Below are 21,100 nucleotides of genomic sequence, written 5' to 3'. Positions count from 1 at the left end.
AACCTATTGTCAACATAATTGTGGAGTGTGATTTATTTTCAACTCAATATTTTCTAACTAACGAAATATAAAGTTATTAGGGAGGAAAATCCGTCTGATAACAGCAGACTGACTGCACGTAAAATATACGACAGGTCTGGACCACTCGTGAATTTTGTTCATATCTGAAAAAAATCTTAGAATACGAAAACATTGGTGAATGCCACAAATTCTYCTAAATCACTCGTACGCACAACTTAAGAACAAATCTGAGCGTACGAACAGTTATTGCATGAGGCCCATTGTTTCTAAAAAAATTCATTGCGATTAATCGCAAAAATATCTTGAGATTAATCACGATCAAAATTTTAATCTATACCCAGTAGTAGTTTTTATTTTTTACCTATTTGAAATAAAGACTAGGAGAAAAAAAACTGATGGTGACGTGTCTTGTTCTCCTTTATCCACAACGTCCTCTTGGTCTGTTGCACTCTTTTTCTCCTTTCACTCCACGTCATTCTTTTTATTTTGAAGCAGTTATGAGGCACAGCAGTGAAACATGAAACTGACCAGGTTCATTTCAAAGTGAGGCTCACTATTTCTGAGACTTGGTGTTTTGTGTGCAGGTGTCGATCATCCCGCGGGGAAAGGGTCTGGGTTACGCTCAGTACTTACCCAGAGAGCAGTACCTTTACACCAGAGAGCAGCTGTTCGACAGAATGTGCATGATGTTGGGAGGGCGCGTGGCCGAGGAGGTCTTCTTCAGTCGCATCACCACCGGAGCTCAGGATGACCTGAAAAAGGTCACCCAGTCCGCCTACGCTCAGGTTAGTGTTCTGACTCTGTCCATTCTGTGCAGACACACTGTATGTGTTGTGACCCCCCACTGGTCCTGGTTTCAGGTGGTGCAGTTTGGAATGAGCGAGAAAGTGGGCCAGATTTCGTTTGACCTCCCTCGTCAGGGGGAGATGGTCATGGAGAAGCCATACAGCGAGGCCACCGCAGAGCTGATTGATCAGGAGGTCCGCAGTCTGGTGGACCGAGCGTACGAATGCACCCTTCAGCTCATCAAGGACAAGAAGGACATGGTGGAGATGGTGAGACTTTCTCACTTCATACATATTAGAAGTCTATATGTAAAAACATTTAGTCCCCTGAGACCCATTACACTCTCCTCAGAGTGGGAACACTCTGAAGGAGGAGAGGACCCCTGGAAATAAGGAACCTCTCCTCACAACAGTGTCTGGAATGTGAACACCCACCTCACAGCGCATACTATCTCATTGGAAAAAATGTTATCAGGGTTCCCACGGATCCTTGAAATCCTTGAAAGTTTGTGAATTTGAAAAAAAGGATATCAGGGCCCTGGAAAGTTTGTGAAAACAGCCAAAAATTACACTTGTCCTTGAAAGTCCTTGAATGTTTTTTTGGGGATTGAAGTTCTTTTATTCACACGACTGATTTTCATCATCTTTTAAGAAAAATAAATTATAAAATTTAAATTAAAAAAACACATTTGTTGCAGTGGATAGCTCAGGATTACGGTAAACTGACGTCATTGTTTCTGACTCAACAACTTCTATGTTGTTCAGATTTTCATTGAATTTACATGAGATTAAACCTCTTTTATTCACACGACTGATTTTCATCATCTTTTAAGAAAAATAAATTATAAAATTTAAATTAAAAACTTACATTTGTTGCAGTGGATAGCTCAGGATTACGGTAAACTGACGTCATTGTTTCTGACTCAACAATTTCTATGTTGTTCAGTTTTTCACTGAATTTACATGATCCTGTTTATTGGTAGCAGTAAATTGCCGTTGCGCGTGGCTCTTTAATTTGAGGAAATTGGTACTGGAAAGTCCTTGAAAGGTCATTGAATTTGATGTTGACCAAGGTGTGGGAACCTGTGTTATTTAAAAGCATAACAGCTGTCAGGTGTTCAGTGTTTTTCATTTTATTCTTCTAACACACTTTCTGCATCACTAAATGGGGTCAATTTAACAAACTCATCAGATTGTTTTAAATAAAAATAAACGAGTTTATTGCCACTGATTGGTTTCTCGTCTCAAACTGGGTTTATCTGTGAAAGCTTATTCCTGTTCACGTCCTCAGGTGGGGAAACGTCTGCTGGAGAAGGAGGTGCTGGACAAGGCTGACATGGTGGAGCTGCTGGGCCAGCGTCCCTTCCAGGAGAAGTCTACATATGAGGAGTTTGTGGAGGGAACAGGGAGCTTGGAGGAGGACACGAGCCTCCCAGAGGGTCTCAGAGACTGGAATAAGGAGAGAGGAGAGGAGCCTGAGGAAACGAGTCTGACCCCGGACAAACAGCAGGTCGTGTAGAGGCTGGAGCACTCAGACAGAAAAAACTGGTTCAGAAAACCTTCACTCGACTTTTTTGTTTCTGTTCAAACAAAAAGTGTTAAAGCAGCTACAGCAGCTGGCTGGAATATTCCAGAACTGAGTGCATAATGCACACAAACTGTGGAAACACTGACTCTTTTTATATATTTTATTAAAGAGGGAATCCTCCCTCATGTCTGTCCTGAGAACACAGAGGAGAAGCTTCAGGTCAGAAATTCTTCTAGTTTCAATATTTTCCTTTTTCTTCAGGTTCCTGCAGGAGAAATGTTCACCTGCTTCACACAACCCAACAGACGTCTGATTGATTTTATGTTTTGATGCTGTAAAATACAATCATGTAAATTGTGTGACGCAGCTCCAGACCAGAACTTTATTAAATGTCATTAAAGATCTGCCTTTGTGTGAAGTATCTGATAAAATTCAACAAAATAATCACCAGAACGTTGCTTGCTGGTTGCTGCAGTTTAATTTTACAGCAGGACTCTTATTCTGTATTTTATTAACTCTTTTAGATACAGGTGTTAGACAGTGAAACTGAAACACCTGTCATTTTTGTGTGGGAGGTTTCATGGCTAAACTGGACCAGCCTGGTGGTCAATCTTCATTAATTGCACATTGCACCAGTAAAAGGTTCAATTAGCAGGGTAAGAGCACAGTTTTGCTCAAAATATTGCAATGCACACAACATTATGGGTGACATACCAGAGTTCAAAAGAGAACAAACTGTTGGTGCACGTCTTGTTGGTGCATTTGTGACCAAGACAGCAAGTCTTTGTGATGCATCAAGAGCCACGGTATCCAGGGTAATGTCAGCATACCACCAAGAAGGACCAACCACATCCAACAGGATTAACTGTGGACGCAAGAGAAAGCTGTCTGAAATGGATGTGTGGGTGTTAACCCGGACTGTATCCAAAAAACATAAAATCACAGCAGAATTAAATGTGCACCTCAACTCTCCTGTTTCCACCAGAACTGTCCATCAGGAGCTCCACAGGGTCAATATACATGGCTGGACTGCTATAGCCAAACCTTTGGTCACTCGTGCCAAATGTCAGTTTAAATCGTGCAAGGAGCACAAATCTTGAGCTGTGGACAATGTGAAACGTATTGTTCTCTGATGAGTCCACCTTTAATGTTTTCCCCACATCCGAGATAGTTACGGTGTGGAGAAGCCCCAAAGAAGCGTACCACCTAGACTGTTGCATGCCCAGAGTGAAGCATGGGGGTGAATCATTGATGGTTTGGGCTGCCATATCATGGCCCAATACTTGTGCCAGATGGGCGCGTCACTGCCGAGGTCTACCGAACATTTCTGGGGGACCATGTGCATCCAATGGTTCAAACATTGTTTACTGAAGGCGGTGCCGTGTATCAGTACTGCAAGACTGGTGAAAGATTGGTTTGATGAACATGAAAGTGAAGTTGAACATCTCCCATGGCCTGCAGTCACCAGATCTAAATATTATTGAGCCACTTTGGGGTGTTTTGGAGGAGCGAGTCAGGAAATGTTTTCCTCCAACAGCATCACATAGTGACCTGGCCACTATCCTGCAAGAAGAATGGCTTAAAATCCCTCTGATCACTATGCAGGACTTGTATATGTCTTTCCCAAGATGAACTGATACCGTATTGACTTCAAAAGGAGGCCCTGCGCTATACTAATAAATTATTGTGGTCTAAAACCAGGAGTTTCAGTTTCATTTCTCTGTATGTTGCACTTTCAAGATATGTGGAAACCTAGGTTTGAATGTTGCTGAGTGATGAGTCCAGGAGTTGAATTTCTGTGCTCTATAGGTGCTAAATAGGTCCAGAGGACCTATTTATTTTTTCATTTTGATTTTTGATTTTCTTTGCTCGTTATCTCTAATCTCCATCAGAAAATGTGTAAAATTCACTGCAGGAGACGTCGAAACACAACTTTTAAACTCAGCAGGGTGAAGAATGAGAAGCACATAAATATTTATGTGTTACAGCAGATGTTGAAATGTTTTTACAGCACTGCTTAAAAAAATCTTTAACTCAATCTGTCTTTACTTTTATTGCGTTCCTAGCAGAGTCATCCCCAACACTGAGTGCTAACAGATCAAAAATTTCTCTTCTCTTACTTAAAATTGAGCAAAGAAGAACAAAAATAAGAAAAAAGTGTTACAGCATGGTCACAGTAGTGTCTGCAGACGTTGTGGTCCTGATGAACACAAGATGTGTTTGACCAGGTTTGCTTCATCAGCCAACAGGAGACAAGTGATCTTAGAACTCAGTAGATAAAGTGAAACAGTTATCAGAAAAATAAATAAATAAATCGCTCCCTTTCATTTGATTCTGCTTTATTTCACACAAGCTTACAGAAAACGTTCTTCCAACATTTCACATTTTTCATTTGTGTAAATTTTCCCATGCTCACTGCAGTCCATGTGGCTGAATTTCCAGGGGGTCAGGAGGTCTAATACCTGTATGGAACTGCTATACTTTGATCCCTGATCAGTACAACACAGGATCAGGTCTGTATTCCTAACTAATGGTCACGATAACTAAATAATCCTGAGATTACCTGGGGTTTATTTAGTGGTTATTAGTTTGTTTGTTTTTTAAATCGTAAACCATCCGTCCAGAGCCAGGTAGATGAACTGTGAAATTCTTAAACTAATAAATCAAAGTATCATTTAAAAAATAGACTCATGTGATCAAACCTGTCATGAATGAAAATCACTTTTTTTATTTAAGCTATTTTTTTCATGTGAAAATGTAATTGTTATTTGTGATGGACTTGCAACCTGTCCAGGGTGTACCCTGCCCCTCACTGCACTGTGACTGCTGGATATGGGCACCAGTGACCCTGAAAGAAGGAAGCAGGTATAGATAATGGATGGATGGAAATGTAATTATTGATACAAACTCTCATGTATGTACTTTTCTGCATTGTTTGTCTCGCAGCATTCGATAAGCCTTTTCTCCTAAACACGCCCTCTCCCATTTCTCGGTACTTTTGACGAATGTCTGTTCCTTCCTCTTGTCAATGTACGCCTATACCATCAGAGAGTCAGACTTTTGAACTGTGCACTGGTAACAGGTCTTCTTTTTAGTACTAGGGGTGTAACAGTACCTCAGTTTGAGGGTCACACTTCTAACTGTTTGTATTCAAAGCAATGTAGGATTGGTCAACTGGTAAATTCACCTCAAAATGAAAAAAAAAAGAAGTCATATTTTACTATCTTTATTTTTTATCCAATCTGAACTGTAAGACAAAGCCACAACCCAAACAAAGTGTGACAAACTCTAAAGAGGTTTCTTGTAAGAAATATTACAAAAAAAGAAATAAAATAAAAATAACACCAAGTGTTTTGTTCAAACCTTCATGCAAAATATAAAAAACTCAGAACTGAACATCTAATGTGAAAACACTCAAACTTCTCAGCTCACCGATTGCTAGTGAGAAATAAATGTTTCATGTCAGTGATATTTAATAAATATACAAGTGACTTCAAAGTGTTGCTTAAATTATACAACTTCCTGCCATACCTGCATCAGCTGTCTGATATAAATTCAATTAAATTCAGTTTATTTATATAGTGCCAAGTCACAACAACTGTTGTCTCAGGGCACTGTACACAATAACAAATAAATCAGCCATGTGTGTAAAAGCTGTGGTGCTGCTGGTTTCAAACAGACAAGTTTTTGTTATTCTGAACCTATTGTTTAATATGTTTCTCTGCTTCTTTTCTGTCTGGGCTGTTTGCAAAACATATTCATCACCTGTTCACTATATCCATCCAAAATGCCTGTTCCAAACTGCTACAGTACAAATACATGTAGCTACATTACTGAAGAATGCAGGATGGGACAGTTGTAGAGCTTAGCAGACCTGTGATATCATTCATTCCTGCTGCACTGCATCCCTGTTTGGTAAGTACAAAAGATCAGATTTAGTTCATTTATGAACACCAAATATGCTAAGTACTTGATCATTGTAAATTAATTAGATATGCTTTTTCCATGGTGAGTAAAGGAATCCACACTCTTGACTCAAGATTAAGATACTCAGTAATCAGTTCTTGACTCAACAACCAGTTTCTCCACTCAAATTAACTTAATTTGTGTTTAGTTTAATTGATGTTTTTCATCAGTTCAACTGAAGAGAAAGGAACAAATTGTGTCTTTATGACACACTGAACGTTTTCATAACAATGTTTTTTAAAAGTATTTCAGAAAAACGTTTTATCTGCAAAAACTAGGCTTTTGCATAAAGTTGTTATTCTGGTTTTGACTCTTGGCCACTCTCAACTGTTCTTAAAGCTGTAAGAGATTTTAGTAAGCAGGTCACACAGTCTGAACCTGTGTAAAATCAGGTCCTTATCAAAAAGCTGTTGATGCTACCGTCTTGTTTAGGAACAGCAAATGATCTGCAGTTTGTGTTTGACTCTCACCCTGAGGAGGTTTGATTTCCTGCCATCAACGTGAACCAGACTCTTACTGTTTGTACAGGGGCCTTATGGATTTTAGCAACAGACTCCCAATCCTACAGGACACCCGGGAGAACATAGCTGAATTTCTTCTTCCAGTTCACAAAGCACATGTACAGAAAGCTTAGGCAAACTCCCATGGCTCCTCAAGGGTAAAAGCCCTGATCCAGACTTCCATGGTTGGTACACATTGTTCCTCTTGAATCTGAGCTTAAACCATCAACTCTTCTCCAGCACCCCTGAATAAATCTTAGCGGTGAGGTTGAGGAGTGTGATTCACATGTAATTGGAGCCAGTGTCGCCAGATTGGGCTGGTTTCTGCCCAATTGGGCTGCTTTTGAACTTGTTGGGCTGGAAAAAAACAGCTTTGGGCTGGTTGTTAAAATTTGGGCAGCTTTTTACCACGTTTGGCAGGTTTTTAGAAAGTATTCATAAGGAAATTGTATCAAAATATCAAGTGTCACTACAAAATGGTATTGGTTAATATCAACTATAAATGCACCAAATAGAGAGGAGACTGGGTTTCTGAGATTCTGAGGACCTACCCCCTCCTTCTGCAAAACAATCCAAGGGCTATTAGTTTACTTTTTTATGCATATGATTGCAGCGAACACCTTTACCCGATCTGTTTATTTCATTCTAACGATGAGTGTCACTCTATAAAACACTATCTTTTCAGTGCTACAAATGTAATGATTCAATGCAGATGTGTGCTAATGGTGTATTCTTTATTAGTATAATATACACACACATGTATATTAGATAAACACAGTTCTATCTATCTATCTATCTATCTATCTATCTATCTATCTATCTATCTATCTATAGTTCTAGGTTTTTATAACGTGAGTCTCAACGGAGATCTGATTTATCTGATTTGGGCTGGTTTTTTGTGGTTGGGCGGGTTTTATGTTGTGTTTGGGCTGGAAACTGTCAGTCCAATCTGGCAACCCTGATTGGAGCAGACCCTCCAGTCCCTCTTCTTGAAAAGGCAAACCAGCCCACTTCACCAGTGTCACTGCCCCTAATGTCCACATGATGTTGCAAAGGTGTGTCGATCAAATTAACCCCACAACATCCAGAGCGTTGAGGAACTTAGGTCAGATCTTGTCCACTCAGGAGCCCTGCTGCTGCTGCAGAGCTTTAGTGATTTCAGCCCTGGTTATGAACAGACCCACCCAAAAGTCTCCAGACTCTGCTTCTTCAGTGGAAGACATGCTGGTGGAACTGCGGTGGTCCTTGAAGTGTTCCTTCCACTCCGTTAACACACAGTGTTGGTAAAGTGCTGCTCCGTCCATCTCAGCTGCCTGACAGTTTGCTAGAATCTTTTTGGAGCTGATTGTGAGTCTGTAATCCAGGCCTCACAAACTCCAACAAGCAAGCTTTTATTTCAGCAACAACCAGAGCTGTAGCTTATTTAGTCCACAAATACCCCTCAGCTGCCTCTGAAGTCCTACCAGTTACAAGGTCCGATAGGACTATCACTTTAGCTTACTGGCCCAGTTCACCACTGGATCCACTGGGATGCAGTTGAAGCTCTGTCTGAGGTGAGAATTAAAAATCCTTCTGATGGGTTCGTCCCAGCAAACCCTCACTACGTTTTAGGTCTACCAGGTCTGCCCAGCATCAGATCCAACTCACCACCAGGTGGCGATCAGCTGACAACTTTGCTTCTTCACCAAGGTGATGCTTACAGAGACACCTTTATTCAAATGTGGTGTTCCTTATGAACAAACCCAGATCAAAACTGATCTAAACTATTTATCTGTGTGCAGAAATCAGAAACTAATATCTTTACTTTCAGAAATGAAACCCTGAGCTCTTTGTGCAGGAGAGACAACACTTTTGTGTATGAACACATCTCACACAAAAGAAAAAAAATTAAAAAGTGCCTTCTTTACATTTCTAAATCCCTGCCCCTTATTTTTTTTCTTGTCCTGGTTTATTCCCAGCAGAGACGGACCAGCAGCAGCAGCAGATTGGCAGAGAGCAGCACGGAGGACAGGCTGGTGGACGAAGCTTTGCCACACTCTTTAGCGTTCTCCTGGTGAACAAAGCACAGAAATCCAACATTTACCCTGCGAAATGATTCGGTCATCATCATCCACTGCCACGAAAAGTTTATTATGTCTGTTAGCAAAATATCTCATGAGCCAGTGGATGGATTTTACTGCAATAACAGCGGTCAAAATAAACTTTTAATGTTTTGATTTGAATTTGTGTGAGTGGGATGTGTCCCAGCTGGAGAAGTTTAAGTCTTTTGGCATCTTTTTCATGAGTGATGGAAGGATGAAGTAGGAGAGGTATAAAGTAATAAAGTACTTGAAAAAAATAATTAAGTAAAATTAAACATACCATAACAGAAAATGAATTCACTGTTAAAAAAAGTAAAACAGTCATAAAACTGCTCACGATAATCGGGAAAGTAAAAGAACTTTTACACGCTCTAAGAAATGAAGTGTTGAATTTATTGAATCAAACTGGTTTCACCAACTCAGTTCAGTGGAACCTGTTCTAACTTGATTCAGTAACAAAATAACAAAAGTAAAAGTCAGGATTTAAGAAATTTCCTCATAAATCAGTCTGGAGCAGGTAAGTAGCAGGCACATACCAGGTGGTATTATGTATTGTTAATAAATCTTTATTGAAACCCTGAGCATGCAGCATGGTAGGAGATTCATTTTTCAAGTTCAATTTATTTCATTTCTTTTAAAAATCTGCAGTGATTTTCTCCTTTTCTCATGCCAGCATCAGCCGTTTGTTTCTGATCTCTCTGTTCTGTATCTATGCTTTAATGTCAAACGTTCAGGGACATGTGATAACCCCACACTGACCTTTGGGTGGTAGGCATGGCAGGACTCTGGGCGCCGCCGGGCCTTCTGCGACTTCATCCTGTTACACTTCACAGTGGCGTTATGTTCAGAGACATTAAGGAAACCAGGCTGCTGACAACTGGGTGAGAAACCTGACAGAGTACTGATGGTTGTTGTTAGACTGGAGCAAAAGATCTAAGATCACATGACCTCAGTCTTGTTGTCCTTCTGAACTCTGTGGACTGGACAGCAGGTCCTGAATGTTCTGTCTGCTACTTGGACTGCACGAGTGAAGGATATATTTGATCTCTTTGGGCTCCAGCAGGATGGGTCCAAACTGACGAGAGCAGTCGCAGTCAGCTTGGATCACAATCAGAACCAAGTTACTGTCAGGAACCTGCTGCACCACGAACATCCTGAAACACAGACCAGTTCACAGAGTCTTTAGTTTTATTATATTAGTATGGAGCTGATTGTGGCTCATTGTGAAATTTCACAACTTTTTTAATTTGTTGTTATAACATCAAACCAGCAGACCCAACATAACACTCTATCTGCGAACTGAACATTTTACATCATTCACACATTTTACTTTAAAACCTGAAGAGAAAAAAGACCAAACAGATCTTATTTTATACGTTTTTTTGTAAAATCATGAGTTTTAAAAAAACTTTTTTCAAGGGGTTGCAGGAGGAAGCTCCTCTTTAAAAACCGACGCGGCAGCACGACTTAGGTTGCCGTGTCGGTTTCATCTGAAAATCGTCTGGAACAAAACCAGATCCAAGGACAACTGTATGATCAGAACAAACACCATGAAGTGATGTGATTTTTAAAGAAACTTCAAACAAATTATTTGACAGAATCTGTCACGTTCATTACTTTGTTTCTAGTTAGCATTGTGCTACTTTTAGCTTGTCATGTTATTTAATTAATTAACATTTTACTATTAGCATTTAACTATCCTCTGCTAACTTTAATCTTTTTGTTAGCATTTTCTCCTTTTCGCTAACCCATTTCTGCTTTTAACTTTCATAGCCTTTTGGTACTTTTAGCTTTCTAATAACAACTCAGTGGAATTTGTAGTGCTCCTGGTAGACTAGATCAATGAATCCCAACATGGTACATGGAAAAAATTCCGTCGTGTAAAAAACATTAATAAAAATAGGACTGAGATTTGTAGGGCCCTATGATTTCCGCAGTGCAGAAATTGCAGACGGAATCATGGAATTAACACAAAATGGAATCCAGTATAAAATGTGGAATCTCACAGAATTTGCTCATTTGGGTGAATTTCTGATGTATTTTGGATGCTGCTGGTTCCTTCACCTGCCATTACCTGGTTTATTTAATTAATTACTTATTCACTTTCAAGGCATCATTTTTATCTTTATGTTTAGTTTGAGTTGAAAAAAATGCCTGAGAATTAAACGTTCTAGGGGGTTAAACAAAATTTTTTTATTAAATAATCAGTTGTAGTACATTATAGTTTTGGAGAATCACTACGTTTGACTGAAGGGGTACTAGTGGTATGACAAATAGGCTCAGGGGTTACACAAGTCTAAAAAGGTTGGGAACCACTGGGTTAGATCATGTTGATTTGATGTGTAAAACCCTGGAACTGAAATATTGCTGTCTTTTTGACTTTACAGTGTGAGAAAAGTCCAAATGAAAAAAAGTCTCAGGTTGCATCAGGTCATTGTGCTCACGCTGTAAAGGTCAGCTGCTTAGTTCATGATAGGTGGTCTGAATTAAAACACTGATCCTAAAAACAGTATGTTTCTGTTTAGTTGGTCGGGGTGTGTTTGCGTGTTTGTGTGTGTGTGTGGGGGGGGGGKGTTTTTGGTGACATTTGGGGGCAATTTTAAGACAAAATGCCTACCTTTGGGGACAACTGGTGCATTTTGGGACAAAAGTCGAGTCCCCGTTTGGTTTAAATGCCTGTGGTGGGTTGGGGATTGGGTTTAGGACCAAGGTATGAATTGAGTTTAGGTTAGTTTTAAGGTCAGGTGTTACCTGTGAGGTTAGCCTTAGGGTTTGTGGTCAGGGTTAGAATATAAAATTACCAAAAAATGAATGGAAGTCAATGTATGGGCCCCACAAAGATATAAAAACAAGTTTGTGTGTGTGTGTGTGTGTGGCCTTGTTTTTCCTACATTGTGGGGCCCATGTTTAAAGGGATCCTCAATTAGTTGTAACATTAGACTTTATTTGATAAACATATATTTTAACTGTAAAATAAAGACTGTAAAAATACTGTAGGATGTTTAGTTTTTATAATTTTTAAACTAAAAGTTTAAAAATATATTACATGGATGGGGCCATTTTATTTACACGCAAAGCATTCTGGGAAATTGATGACATCAACTAGGTCATCAGCACGAGGCTGCTAGTGAGCTATATCCACCCTGAAGGTTAATCTTGGACAATATCTGATGATCGACTCTTTTAAATGAAACCAGAGAGCGTTGACAGAGAGGAGAAGGTAGAAATGACTCAGCCTGCAACTGAAAATATGGATGGAGGACCTCAGTTTAGCTTGTTTGTCGTGCTAGCGCCGAGCTAATACATAAGGCAATATAGCGTGAGGGCTAGCACGAAGGCTAACAGGCTAAGCTGAGGTTCTTCTTCCATGAAGCAGCTCTGTTGTCCTCCATCTATATTTTCAGTTACATATTGAGTCGTTTCTACCTTCTCCTCTCAGTCAACGCTCTCTGGTTTCATTTAAAAGAGTCGATCATCAGATATTGTCCAAGATTAAMCTTCAGGGTGGATATAGCTCACTAGCAGCTTCGCACCGATGACCTAGTTGATGTCATCATTTACCCAGAATGCTTTGCGTGTAAATAAAATGGCTCCATTCGTGTTAAAATATATTTTAAAAAATTTACAAAACTAAACAGCCTATAGTATTTTTACAGTCTTTATTTTACAGTTAAAATATATGTTTATCAAATAAAGTCTAATGTTACAGTTAATGGTGGATCCCTTTAAGGAAAATGCAGCATCGTGGGGACCGGGTGCTCCTGGGCCCCACAACTTCGGAGGCTGATTTTGGGTGTGGCGGTTGGGTTTAGGACCAAAGTGTGAATTGAGTTCAGGTTAGTTTTAGGGTCAGGTGTGACCCTCACCTGTGAGGTTAGCCTTAGGGTTTGTGGTCAGGGTTAGGCTGTAGAAATGTAATGGAAGTCAATGGAATGTCCCCAATTAGATAGCTGTGCAAACGTGTGTGTGCGTGCGTGCGTGCGTGCGTGTGTGTGTGTATCATACTTCTGGCAGCGCCCACACTTGATGAGGCTGTTGGCCTCTCTGATGGATGGATCGTACATGAAGCCAGGGTATGCCGTGTCGCAGGGCTGCAGGGCCTCCACCTTCTTCTGCTTGTGAGCTGAAACAGACAGAGGATTCCTTCATTTGGACAGAAACACGAGGCACCGGGGGTCTTCGTGAACACAGACATGTGGTACTCACACATGTGATACCCAGCTTTGGCTGAACGCATGAAGATGGATCACAGTGATCACACAGAGGACACATCAGGGGGATGAAGGTGAACAGGTGAGGATGAAGATGATGTAGTTGAAATAAGACAAAATATGAAAACATTGAAAACACAAACATCTGGTTGTTCTGTATGGAGCCGTCTGGTGACACAAGATAAAAACATTATCATTATTTTAATCCAGTATCACCGGAGGGGCTCCTTAGGTCTGAACTGCTTTGACAAAACTAAATTTTCTTAGCTTGATAAAACCAAAACCTAATAACTTCCTGTTAGTGATCATGATTGACTGCAGCTGGAGACAGAGTATAATGCCAGGTGTAATAGAGTCATTAACAGGTATCCATGTTTGATTAGAGCAGCTGGAGATATTAGCACAAGTGGAAACAGCTCTACTCTCTTCTTCATGGAATAACAAAGTAACCAGATTCTGAGTCATCTAGGACAGTGTTTCTCAAAGTTGGGGTCGGGACCCAAAGTGGGGTCCCGAAACATCAAGTTGGGGTCCTGAAAAGATTTTAGGAAATAATTACATTTTTTCCTTGGTTGTTACAAAGGAGTGAGGTTAGTGTTTTTAAAATGGATAAATGTAGTATAAAAGATATTGTTACTATGCCCATGTTTAGTTGACCTGATGCAAATGTTTATCATCCAAAAATAGCTGGTGGCACAGGTCTCTGCTACTGTTATTTTGTGGGTCAAAGGCTGAAAAGTTTGGGAACCACTGCACTTTGGTGCCCAAAGCTGGGCTTAGGACCCAATTATGGGTCATGAAGCACCTTGGATAATCTCCAGAAATCAATTTAAAGGGTAATAAAATAATTTCTGATGTAATATTTTTCCTATAACTATTACAAAAACACAAAATAAGTAAAAATAAGTATTTATATTTGTGTACAAGCTATTTAGATTGTCAAAAAGGCTGTGTTTTTAGGGTTGTTAACAAAGTTTGTATCCTCAGACCAGTAATATTTGGGGTCACAAGTTTTTGCCATGGATAGTTTGTGGGTCAGAAGATAAAAAGTTTGGGAACCACTGATCTAGGACATGGCCAATCTTTATAAATGTGTCAAAATAAAGCAATGTGACTTCTGTTTTGTAGATGAATGCATTTTTTTCCTCCAACTGATTTTTTTAAATTTAAAATGAGTTGAAAACTTTAAAGTGTATGAGATGCTCTGTTTATGCAGCTAAATTCATGTGCAAATCGTCTTTCAGTTCCCTCATAAAACCCTGGATCTGAAAAACATTCACAGTTTGGACAGAAAAGACATTTCAGTCGAACAAAAAGACCATAAATAGAGGAGTGTCAGGATCTCATGGGGTTGAATACGGGAACAGGAGGACTCAAGGAGCTCAAAGAGTAAATAAACTGTATTTAATTAAAATACAAAATAAAAGGTTGACATGTTGGCAACAACTCATATCCACAGGGGAGCACACGTACTGTAGGTGTGGTGAAAACGTAGGACAGAGACTGCTGGTATTAACCAAACAATGATCTGCTGAGGTGGCAATGGAGAAAGACAGAATATATGGGAACAGCATGAAACATGAAGCTGCTGGTCTGATAAAGGAGGGCCAACAGGTGGTTGAGAGACAGGAAATAAAACACAGAGCTGACAGAGGAGGAATGAGAAAAGACAGAGCAACTAAACATGTTGAATCAACACAACACACAAAGAACCAAGAATATAACAAAAACACCACAATCCTGACAAGTAGGAGGTCTCAGATTCAGATTTCTCAAACTTACATTGGATCATAAAGCCTGATATCATATTCCCTCTAATTCACACCTTCATACAAACAAGACCCAAATGACCCTCAGGAGGGAGGGGAGTGGGATTAATGTGCTTCATAAAAGGAACATCTCTTACAGTTTAAAGCTTGGAGCTCCAAACTCTACACTACTCCAGTTCCCTGGATGAGAAGTGAAACATGTTAAACTGTTCTGTTGAGTGTATTTTATTTGTTTCAGAATTTAAAGACAAACAGACAAGATTATCCTACCATCCACAAAATAATCAGAGTGCCAGAGACCACAAAGATTAAAGTCCAGCAGAAACCTGACGGGAAACACACAGATAAATAAAAAAACACATTTCCTCTGGAATACAGCAGGTAACTCATTGAGTTGTAAATGACAACATGATGCAAACAAAACAATGACTAATTCAATACATGAACAACATTCATTTGTTCTCTGATTGAGTACACTTAAAATGTCATTTTGAACTTCTGCTCACATTATTTATTAATAATAAAACATAACACACACTACTTACATAAGAGCATTGGAGAAGAACCACCGTATCATGGCAAGCATGACATAAAATGGCTGCAAAAAGAGAGCAACTTTTCACACTTTTAGAATTTGCCAAACATTTAACTTTCCACTGATTTCCAGTGAGAACTTGTGTTCCATGTAAGGCTGTGACGAGTAAAGAGACTCACACTGAGCAGGGGTCGAGCACTGTTGGCATGATGGTGGCTGTTTTTACACATAGCCTGGTAATCAAACAGTGAAACTCTAAAAACAAGAAGAAATAAACCTTCAGATGAAGTTTGGTTACAGCTGTCGACAGAACCGTACTGACAGTGAATCAGTTCGTACTTTTTGAACATTCCCATCTTCATAAGTGCAGCCATGACAGACCCGTCTACCTCACCAAAGAACCGACTAACCTGGAAACAACAAAAGACCTGCAGTTTAGTAATGGTAACATGTAACAGATAGTTTAAAAGCAGTGGTGGGCACCAGTGAGTCTGCATAAATGCAAATTCTCTGAATGTGGACCTAAACATTTTGTTTTCACTTTAGCAGTCTTACTAATTTTTGTGACTCATAAGCAGATTTGCACTTCTTAAATTTAAACTGCAGTTCCACTGATAACTAATTATCTACCAGTTATCATTATCTTGAACAGCAGACGGTATGACTGTCAAGACTCACATCAACACATGTAATCCACCCAAAAACTCCCCTCCCAGCTAAACACTATATTTGGGAAGGTATATGTCCTTCCTGACTGTCGCTTTGGGTCACGCTTCAGTCGGTTCTCATTTTAGTAGGTCAGCTTTGCAAAGTATTTTTGCTGGCAGCAATCTAAATGACTCATGGCTTCTGTTAAATTATAATAAACAAAGTGCAAAAGACAATATTCAGTAGCCAGCAGGCATCCACATTTTAAAGACATTTCCCACAATGCTTTGTGTCTGCTTACGTAGCAGGAAGGCAATGTTTAGAACTCCCTTTCCCAGCAAAAACAGTAAACGTTTGTAATACATACTAAAATTTTGTATGTATTGATTTATTTTGCTTTACAATCGGAGCTCCCTTTTTAAAAAAAATAATAATAAAAGTTTAAACGCTGGAGCTCAATACTTGACATAATTGATCAAAGCAACGGGGTTATAGACTTATGCTGACGAAGACTGACACCTAGTGGTCAACTGGAGCAGCTGCAACTACATGGAAAACATCCTGATGCATCTCAGTAATCCAGGTAAAAAAAAATCAAAAAGAAAAAATAAGTAGGTCCTCTGGATGTTTTTATTTTTTTTATTTCATTTTATTTTTTTAGTGAAACGTTTTGTCTCTCCTCCAAGAGACTTCTTCATTCTGATGAGCTTCAGGTGAACGGAAACATGGAAAACTAAAATCCAAGCTCTTATTTTGAAGGGAAGATACTAGTTTCCTGTTCTCCGAGCTTTTGTTTCCCATCACAAATGCACCTAGAATGCATCACTTCAGTTTTCCAATAAACAGTTTTAAAATTACTTTATTGATGCCTCAAAACAAAAAGACAAAGAAGCAGCCGAACTAGCAATCCTCAGCAACTTTTTAAAGAATCAGCCGAACTAGCAAGCCTGAACAAGTCTTTAATTTTTACACCATGAGCCAAAGTTCTGTTTCAGGAAATCAGATCCCCAGCAATCGGTGGTTGTAAAATGAGCTGTACAAGGGTTCATACACTACCAGTGGGAAGCATTGTACATAAAGCATACATGAATTGTAGCCAGCTTGAAAGTGTCAAATTGAAACTGCGGTTTAAAATTAGCTTCTGCTAATATTTCCATTGCATAAGCACTTTTGAAGTTGCAGACCTAAATGTTTTCATAAGTGGGTTAGAAATTGTGGGGCTAATTTTTGAATTAGCGCTGCTCACCACTGTTAAAAGTAACATACCTAACAGGTAAAGATCAAAAATATCTATGTCACTGTTTAGTTGATCCATTTATCCACCCTGACCTGCTGTTTGTCTCTGTTGTTTCAAAATCAGAAAATGGTCTAAAAGAAAGAAACACTATGGGTCATAATTCAACCACTGCTGGAACTGCAGCCACTCATGTGATCCTCAAAACCCAGACTCTAGATCAGATCCAAGACCTGACCCAAGATCTGGAACCAGCCTATATTACACTGGATTACATTAAAATGATTGATCTGACGAAATAAAGAGGGAAAAAAACAGGCAAAATCTGTGTATTAAACATAAAAACAAGTTATTTTCATGCTCTTAATGCATTGGTTACATGTTAATTTGCATGAAAATTTGATGTGTATTAAATGCATATACAACACAAACTCAACACATGAACTGTTGCTGTCTATCTGGAACCAGTCATCCATACTGAACTGCACAGGTACAACCCTCTACCTGTATGGAAAGCCATCCAGTTCAAATATATGTGACTTCTAACATGTACAAGAAAACCATTTCTTTTACAGTCCCCTCATTACCATGCAAGTACCTAGCATTTACATGGTAAGTATCCTGATGCATCTCAGTAATCCAGGTAAAAAATCAAAAAGAAAAAAATTGTATAGGTCTTCTGGACGGGTTCTTCTCTAATGAAACGTTTCGTCTCTTCTCCAAGAGACATCTTCAGTCTGAGAGTTACATGGTAAATAATATAATTTTACTATGCAATTACTTGGTAATTACAGTAATTTACCATGTAATTACTTGGTAAGAACATATTAAAAATACTGTGTAAATAAATTAATTTTAGCGGGTAAAATTACAGTTCAATTGTTTCTCAATTACTCATTGTTTGCCAAAAAATTGCCAACTTTATTTTTACAGTCGCCTAATTACCATGTTATTGTAGCATTTTCCTCCTTCAATTAATAACTTTTGATGGATATAACTTGTTTCAATGACTGTTTAAAGGAAGAGATCAAATCAACTCATTTCAGACTTCTTTTTCAAGAATCTGTCATGTTTCCTTCTATGCTTTGAATTAGCATATCTTACACCAACCCCCACCAGACTTCCTGACGCCTCATTATCAGATAAAGGATGGCCACATTCCTGAACCCGACAAGTTGGATTGACGATAAGGACAAGCCTGTTTGCTCCTCTTCAAAGGGGGGGTGTCATAAATGCTTTTGCCAGACTCTTCAGCATGACTTGAACAAAGGAAACCACAAGCTTGATTAAATAAAGAAAAAAACTACTCTGTCCTCTTTTCAACTGTGTTTGCCCACCAAGGACATTGTTCTAACTGTGTGTGTTTTTTTTTGATGAAATGTTTTCCTGAAAAAAGATGTTTCTTTTAAACTGTGTTATTACGAGAGTTAACCTTAGAAAACTTTAGGTTTGAATTTAACTAAATGGACATTCTTATTTTACTGAGGTAAAGCATATGTCTTCTCCCTTTAATTAAATGCAAGATAATTAGACTAAAACACTCCCATCCTTTGTATTGAAGAAAATGTTTTTCCCTCCAAACATTTGATTTGTTAAAAACTTTGGTAAATTTTTCAGTTGGCTAACTAAAACCTTGACTCCGCCCATAACAGAGGTCTTAAAAGTTAGTGCAGACATGCAGTTCAGTCAGACAAGTTTTAGTTTTTCTTTGAAGCCAGAAACAGCTTCTACAGCTAAGCAGAGACCCCCTTTGCCAGCCCTCCCTTTTGCTGACCAGGATGGGGAGGGGGGGTCATTCAACATCTCCGCTGATAGTTCGAATAGCTCGTCCGTCACACGTCGACTCAATCTCTGAGTTTTGATTTTTGTAGGAGTTAAATAAGCCAATGGCAATTCAACCGTCGTTTTAGTCCGTTTTTCCTACAAAGTGAAGATCAAATCAAAATCTTACAGCCACCTGTGAAGGACCAGACTCCCAAGTCACCAGAGAGAGAGAAAATCCTTTTCTGACCAAGGGACCAGTTGAGTTTACCAGGCAGACCGCCTGACGTCCAGTTTGCATGGAGAGCTGTCTGGAGAACGAACTCCAGAGATGACCTTCCACCGCTGACTTCCCTCCTGGTACCCACACGGCAGAATAACAAGGGTAAAGGTGATCACTTGTCTTGGTGAAACATACACAGGTGCTCAGATGTAAATTTGATTTTTATCTTTGTAGGAGATTTGGTAAACTAAATGTTTTTCTCGATCTTAATTTAACTAGGAGCCCCTAGTTAAAAACAACCACAGCTAAGCAGCTTATCTCACCTCACTCCTAGTCTCAAACTCACTTCTCAGTGTTTATTTTTGTTTACATGTTTGTTTGTTTCGTTTGTCTGTTTGTTTATTCACTCGTGATAACAAACTCTCACAGTTTTACGTGGTTCAAACATGTCATTATTCATTCATTACTTGCCATAGTTGTAAATACATTTAATCTGTAAATAAATGGCCCGTGGGGAACGTGCCAACATAAGCTAATCTCATTTTTGTGTCTTGATGAAGATATTCTGGTTCTGATAAGAAAATAACTCATAAATCAATTTGGGTAAATTTATTCTGAGACTGATTACAATAAAGCTACAGTTTTTCATTTCTTTCCTGGGTCARTATCTGATCGAATTAAGAATGTGGTGCTCCGAGGAATAATATTTTGAAATATAATATATTTAAATATATTCACAAATTATCCATTTCAGAATTCTAGCATTTAAAACCCCTACATTATCATAAGGTGTGTACTTACAAAATTACTATGCAAATAAAATGATTTTGTGATCTTAATAGTACATCAATTACCCAGCATTTACCAATAAACAACCAACTAAATTTCCACATAATATAAATAAAAATGTAGTCCATAATTCCCATGGCATTACCTGTAAAGTACTATGTTAGTAAAACTACTTCAAATTATTGTTCAGTTATACCTCAACTATATATTATTATCCAGAAGAATACAAACATATAAAACATATTTTCTTACTAAGTAATTACATGGTAAATTATCGTAATTACCAAGTAATTACATAGTAAAATGTTATTAATTAACATGTAAATACTACATAATCACATGGTAATTAGGGGAAGGTAAAAGAAAGGGTTACTGTAGATGATATGTCAATAACATGTTAACAACGGGAAGACAAAGTGTTGAAATGTTGTCTAGTTGTCAATGTGTTGTACGTATGAGAAAAAAATATTAAGTGTAATATAAAGTCTATCTCAAACATAAGAATCTTTTGGGAGGCGGGGCAAGATGGCGGAGGAGTAAGACGTGTGTCGCGTGGGCTCCCGCTCCGACTTGTTCTGTTTGTGGTTCTCTACTAAATGTCCTTGCTGTTTTGAGCATTTGGTCTGTCCGGATTCGACCCCTGAGTGATTCTTGCCTGGAAGAGTAGAAGAATGGCGACAAACTCGAGGAAAGGCAAACATTCTTGCTCTGCGGCTGTTAGGCCCGACGCCGCCTCGGAGCAGACTGCAGCTAAAGCCGGATTTTCGGCACCTGATTCTCCCTACCGCGGCGAGGTGGACGCACTCTCCTTGAAGTCTGACATTCTTGCCGCTATAAAAACCGATCTCTCAGCTGCGATCAAATCTGAAATTAAAGTGGCTTTGGCTGAAGCGTTTATTCTTTTTAAAGGAGAGTTACAAGCGGTGAGAGCAGAGAGCAGAGGTGGCTAATTGCACAATGTTACTACGCGCCGACCTGGACCACCTTAAGCAGAGCGTTAAAGAGGTGGAGGGCGGCTTGTCGACCAGGTCCGATGAGGTTGTTGCTCT

The 21,100-nt window shown here is 39.1% G+C and overlaps 2 protein-coding genes across 2 annotated transcripts in view; one reads left to right on the top strand and one right to left on the bottom strand.

Moving 5' to 3' along the window:
• Nucleotides 1-2,739, top strand: part of afg3l1 (AFG3-like AAA ATPase 1) — a gene marked incomplete at its 5' end in the record, with an annotated part of 16,706 nt that extends 13,967 nt beyond the window's left edge. Inside the window, 3 exon segments of the mRNA XM_014014953.1 lie at nt 606-806; nt 882-1,076; nt 2,098-2,739. Of these exon segments, the coding sequence (XP_013870407.1) occupies nt 606-806; nt 882-1,076; nt 2,098-2,325 (624 nt within the window).
• A 7,091-nt stretch (nt 2,740-9,830) lies between these two features.
• On the bottom strand, nt 9,831-19,059 carry LOC106522030 (voltage-dependent calcium channel subunit alpha-2/delta-4). Its single transcript, XM_014014872.1, has 8 exons — nt 19,053-19,059; nt 15,736-15,806; nt 15,576-15,651; nt 15,407-15,459; nt 15,132-15,187; nt 13,088-13,108; nt 12,887-13,004; nt 9,831-10,035 (listed from the first exon to the last, which is right to left on the bottom strand). Exons 2-8 carry the CDS (start codon nt 15,768-15,770, stop codon nt 9,831-9,833), a joined length of 564 nt encoding a protein of 187 aa, XP_013870326.1. The 5' UTR covers nt 15,771-15,806; nt 19,053-19,059.
• Between the last annotated feature and the right edge of the window lie 2,041 nt (nt 19,060-21,100).

Source organism: Austrofundulus limnaeus, unplaced genomic scaffold (genome assembly GCF_001266775.1).
Source record: "Austrofundulus limnaeus strain Quisiro unplaced genomic scaffold, Austrofundulus_limnaeus-1.0 Scaffold120, whole genome shotgun sequence".
Lineage (NCBI taxonomy): Eukaryota > Metazoa > Chordata > Actinopteri > Cyprinodontiformes > Rivulidae > Austrofundulus > Austrofundulus limnaeus.
This window is presented reverse-complemented; position numbering and strand designations above follow the sequence as displayed.

Coding starts and splice junctions, on each gene's coding strand:
- LOC106522030 (XM_014014872.1), bottom strand. CDS start 15,770: ATGGCTGCACTTATGAAGATGGGAATGTTCAAAAA. Junction 15,460..15,575: donor GTGCTCGACCCCTGCTCAGT/GTGAGTCTCTTT, acceptor CTCTTTTTGCAG/CCATTTTATGTCATGCTTGC. Junction 13,005..13,087: donor CAAAGCTGGGTATCACATGT/GTGAGTACCACA, acceptor TGTCTGTTTCAG/CTCACAAGCAGAAGAAGGTG.